A 5,658-nucleotide genomic window follows, 5' to 3' on the forward strand; every position below is an offset into this window, starting at 1 on the left:
TGGCAAGACTAGGAGAAGCTTTCGCTACACGCTCTCCCTCCCGCACGCGGTGGACATGCAACAGTTCAATCGGTGTCAGATGGCCAGAAGCGTACTGTAGTACTCCACCATTAAAGTATCTAGAACTAAAATACGTCTACATACATCTCCTTTTATCCATTTTGATGACAAGTAGTACTTCTTACCCAAAGGAACTTTATATCCAACGGACACAAAATATCCGTTCGACTGTTGGAAATTACTGATCTAATGTCGAAGTAATTGCTGCATCGCCACCAAAACCCACCATTTCTTAAGCTAACGTAGACCAAGGTAATCCCTATATTAGCATATTACTAAGATAAATAGAAGGCAATGTAGAAACATTTAGGACGTGAGCTTGTCAATCTGAATGTGGAGGGACACAAGCTTAGCCCCGGCCAGCAGCTTGGGCGGAACTATCAAGAAGGTCAGCTCCTGCACGTCGACATCGCCGGGATCCTTTCTGCTTGTCACCTCCATTTCCACCTTGACGGCGTTGGTCGTGCCTTTGGGCTCCCCCGGTGGGCCGTTCGCCCACAGCTTGGCCACGTAGTGTGGTAGTGGGGACGCCCCCCCTCTGATGCAGACGACCGACACGACGATAGGCGCGCCGATGTCGAGCACGCCGCCAACCAATAAAAACGCGTGGCGGTCCTCCTTTGCGAACAGCAAGAGCCGTGGCTCCGACAGTGGCACTTGCAGCTGGAGCACCTTGCCGTATTGGATCCTGTGCACGTGCATGGGATGCGCGGTGCTGATGTGGTGGTAGAGCGCCGGTGGCGGGCCTTCGTAGCCGCAGACGGGCACGTGGCATTTGCAGGGCGCGAGCGGACACACGCTCTGGTGATCGGCGAGCTTGTGGTAAGTGACGTAGGGACCACAACCTTCGTGCGGGAACTCCATCCTCATCGACAAAAGGACGGAGTCCACCCCCGTGTTCTGCACGTCGAAGCTACCGCCGTGCTCGCACTTATGGCACTACCGCTGGTTCCCGGGCGCTCGACGCGGCAGTCCGCGCAGGCCAGGTGCCCTCCCTTGCACTGTAGAAATCAATCAAACAACACATCAATCAAGAAACATGCACCTTGCTCAATCAACCGAACGGATGAGGTGTATTCAAACCTCATACACTGGAGGAGTCAAGGGGCGGAGGCACAAGGGGCAGTGGAGCACGGTGAGGTCCATCGAGACCTTAGAGAGCTCCATCGTCGGGTCATGTTCGGTCTGCATGATCTCGCCCTCCTCATGCACAACCATCTCTCGACTTGGGCCGAGGTATTACAAAGCTTTACCTTCACATATTTTATACTACTTCAAGGTGCATTAAATCAACACATGCAAGTATCAAAAGGAGAGTCACGGCATGCATGCATGCGTTGTAATTAATGCATCGGTAAATGCAAATTATTGAAATATATCGAGTGCAGTGCTTTGATGTGTCGCGTCAACTCGTACATCAACGATAAGTTTGATTATCCTCTCCCTCGCGGACTTAACTGCACCTGCCTTTGGCTGTATGACAGGTTGGCCACACACCTGTCGGGCCCACCTGTCATACACGCAAAGGCAGGAGCGTCCCTCCCTCGCCCATGAGCGTGGTGGCTGGCAAGACTAGGAGAAGCTTTCTATACACGCTCTCCCTCCCGCACGTGGTGGACATGCAGCAGTTCAATCGATGTCAGATGGCTAGAAGCGTACTGTAGTACTCCTCCAGTGTAGTAGTACTCCATCATTGTTTGACTTCCCGAAGAGGCGAAGAGCCAACCGCAGCCCGGACGCTCGTGTGGCAGTTTCATGTGTAGAGTAGTCTAGGATAGCGTGTACCGTGCCTGTAAGCTTAAAATCATTGGGGTCGGCTCCATGCTACGTGGCCGTCTCGAAGTTTAAAAAACAATAGTCTTCTGGACCTACCTGACACCCTGGTGATTGTAGTTTGCACGCTCATCTGGTCAAGACAGGAATATATATTTTAATTTGTTTTTTTCGAAAAGGGGGGACTCCCCGGCCTCTGCATCAGAACAATGCATATGGCCACATATATTTTAATTTGTGGTGGGTAAATGTTAGAGGTTGTAGCAAATATATTGTACACTGCGGGTCTTTCAGCCAAGTTTAGAGGCAAGCATGTGGGGCCAGTGCTATGATGTGTCGCGTCAACTCGTACAACGAGGAGAAGCTTGATTTTACTACACGCCTTCTCCCTCACCCATGCGCGCGGTTGCTCGCAAACAAGGATAGGCTTTTGTTTAGTAGTACTTCTACAACAAGCTATCCGTCCCGCTCGCGGTGGACGGACATGCAGTAGTGGATTCGACATTGTAGAAGCAGTAGTAGTAACATCACTGTTCGTCTTCTCAAAGAGGCGAAGAGCCAAGCGCAAACCGAACGTTGCAGTTGCGAACATTGGAGCACGCATATAGCCAGGCTCTTGCATGAGACAAAATTGCTATGTGAGCCCACTATTGTACTAGTATGTACAACTACTTGCTAGTATAGCCCCACCACTCCAATCCATATACTCCCAAGTCTCTGCGCAACACTGCTCACTCCAATCCAAGACCAAGTGACCAGAAGCCACAAGCACCTATGGAGGCGATGGACGCGAGCGGCCGTCGGCTGTGCTAAATCATCCAAGGCGCCGGCCTGCGGCCCCGCACCGCACCGCGTTTCCAGACGATGCTCGCGACCGCAGGCATCGTTCAAACGGTCATCGCCGCCGAGGGAGGAAACCCACAGCTGCTGGAGGGGCCCAATCCTCTGCCCGTGCTGTTCTCTCCGACACAGCGCCGGATCGGGAGGTCCTCCGACCCTTCTTCCTCTTTGTCGTATTGTCCGCATATCCGACCTGCCACCGCCGACATCCCGGCGACCCTCAGGTATAAGTTCTTCTAAAGCGGCCTTGCTCTACTGCCCTAGCTCCCCACGTGTCTTCATGTGCATCTTTTTCTACTCCCATCAGCTCTTCCAAAGCCACCTAAATTTTTAGTATTATTAGAGGTAAAGCTACTTCATGCATTTGAATCTAGGGCTTTGTTCAAACAACGAAGAAAGGGGGGAAGTTGTAGCATGAATCTAGGACTTGATTCAAAGAGGAAATAATATGGTGAAAGTAGTAGAGACCGGATACCCAACCGGTCTCTTGGTTGAAAAGGCAAATAATGGGAAAACGCAGTACAAACTGGATAAGGAACAGATCTATTATTGGTTGAAAAAATGATAGAAAGTGGCGGCTGGTGGACAAGTCAATAGAGTATGTCCAGGATTAGATTTGCTGCCATCACATAGTAAAAGGTCTCCAGGATTAGATTTGCTACCCTCACATAGTAAAAGGTCTCAGGATTAGATTTGCTTCCCTCACATAGTAAAAGGTCTCAGGATTAGATTTGCTGCCCTCACATAGTAAAAGGTCTCCAGGATTAGATTTGCTGCCCTCACATAGTAAAAGGTCTCCAGGATTAGATTTGCTGCCCTCACATAGTAAAAGGTCTCCAGGATTAGATTTGCTGCCCTCACATAGTACAAGGTCTCCAGGATTAGGTTTGCTGCCCTCACATAGCATGAACAAACTCGGCATCACCACTGTATGCCTCCTTGTAGGTACATTGTGCTGATGCGTCCACTGTCGCATGTCCTTATACCAACCTTTTGTTGTTGTTAATGTAAGGGCGCATGTAAAATGAAGCGATCACACTGTTACCTTAGGGACATGTCTAACCAGTGTTATTGTTAATCTAATGCCTCCAGTGATAAGATGCAATTAAACTATGTTACAAATGACACTCCTATTGTTTTCCCCAGTATGATAAGTAAGTTGCTCCTTTACGCTGCTAAGTGTCCTGGTGTCCCCACGGTCCCATGCCCTTAAACCAACTCTTTAGCTGCTGTTGATTTACTGTGTCTGGTAAACAAGCAATGCCACCATTAAAGTAATCCCATATTTGAGGAATCTCATTGTTGATCGTAATGCTTCTGGTAACATGAAGCATTGCTGACGTTTTAAAATTTCTACTGTCCTTGCGTGATTGCCATGAACATAATTAAGATGCTTCTTTTCATTTTGTATATGTTTCATATATTCTTATTGACCAGCAACTGTTTACTTTCTATCTTTTTATGCAGATAGGGATATCCATTTCACCTTGTTGCTATTGTGACCTTTTGGTGAACTGCACAAAACACTTTTTTTGGAATGAGTGTCTTGTGCAATTCAACTAAAATGTCACGTGGGCAACATCTCTCAATTTTGGTGGAACTGCACAAAATGGTGATTGGAGTTTCCAAAATCTCCGTCAAGTTCTGCTGGTAATCTCGTGCAACATTTTATTAGCCTTTGCAAGATGGAGCCATCACTGTCACCACAATGGCACTTTATTTTAGTGGAACTGCACAAAAGGATAAGAAAATTATAGTTGCACCTTACATGAGCCAGACAGCCAACCTTAATGTTCCTCAATTTTAATGCAACTACTAAAGAAGAACCTGCCAGCTCACAAGAGCAAGTACTTCTTGCTAGCTGAATGATGCAATCTTTGCTTCATTTCAGGTGAACTACAGAAAAAGGTGCATGAATTGAATCATGGAACTCCAGGCAGACCTCATCCAAGTAGAGCTGGAGGTTGAGTTCAAGGAGGCCGCTATTAAAGCGAAATCATGCTCTCCTGTCTCCTTGTTTGTGTTGTGCAAACATGCTGTGCAAACAGGAATACTCAACTACAGATGTTGTGACGGTCAAGAGCATTCGCCAAGTTCTTCGATTGTATGACATGGCTAGCCAAGATGGATTTAATCCCGATATTCACTTTATCAAAAGGCTCTAATGGGTTAGTTCTGAATCTTGCAAGCTGGGAATCAGTGAGATGTGTAGGCATCTTTGTTGTACTTATTATTTGGATCTTATTTGTTGGTTCTGAATCTTGCAAGCTGGGAATCAATGAGATGTGTAGGCATATTTGTTGTACTTATTATTTGGATCTTATTTGTTGGTTCTGAATCTTGCAAGCTGGGAAACACAACATGATGATGCAGAGGACAACAACCATAACAAACAGTTCAAACTCGGTAGTATTATCTTTTGTGAAAGTGCGACAAATGTGATGATCGTGTGCGTCCTGAGAATAATAATTCTAATTGTTGTGCATGTTGATCCTGTGGCACTGATAGAATGAGCGAATGCATTGCTTGTTTTAAGTACAAATTTCTATTAAAGCTAATTAAATTTAAGTAAAGTGACCACTAACTCATGTTATTACAGTACCAATACAGACCCGCTCGTGAACCGACGTGTGGCCGAGGGTGCATCTTCTGCCAGGCGTGCAGTGGACGAGGGAGGGGTAGTAACTGTTGTCGCATGTACACACTCAGCTTACTGCTGAATCCAGTTCCCCAAGAGCTGAAAAACGAACTGCTGCCGCCGCCTACACACTCGTTCACTCGAAGAGACTCCAATGGCGATCTGAGGGGTGAGCCTGCTGGATATGGACTTCAGCAAGGAGTTCCCCTTTGAGTTCGCCGTTCAGTCCTATGGCTGCACCAAGTTGAATGTGATGTACACCAATGATACGGACTCGGTGAAGCTCTGCCTCGCCTCAGTCCTATGGCTGCACCAGGTTCTGGAGCATTCGCCCGTTTCATCGACAG

General features: G+C 47.5%; 1 protein-coding gene across 1 annotated transcript; it reads right to left on the minus strand.

The window, feature by feature from the left end:
• Positions 1-366: 366 nt before the first annotated feature.
• Positions 367-930, minus strand: LOC147979695 (uncharacterized). Its single transcript, XM_087515317.1, has one exon. It carries the CDS (start codon positions 928-930, stop codon positions 367-369), a length of 564 nt encoding a protein of 187 aa, XP_087371443.1.
• Between the last annotated feature and the right edge of the window lie 4,728 nt (positions 931-5,658).

This window comes from Triticum urartu, chromosome 3A, assembly GCF_056163025.1.
Source record: "Triticum urartu cultivar PI428250 chromosome 3A, HENAU_Tu73, whole genome shotgun sequence".
Classification (NCBI taxonomy): Eukaryota; Viridiplantae; Streptophyta; class Magnoliopsida; order Poales; family Poaceae; genus Triticum; species Triticum urartu.

Bases quoted from the DNA above. Each gene is read 5' to 3' on its own strand.
- LOC147979695 (XM_087515317.1), bottom strand. From the start codon at position 930: ATGAGGATGGAGTTCCCGCACGAAGGTTGTGGTCCCTACGTCACTTAC.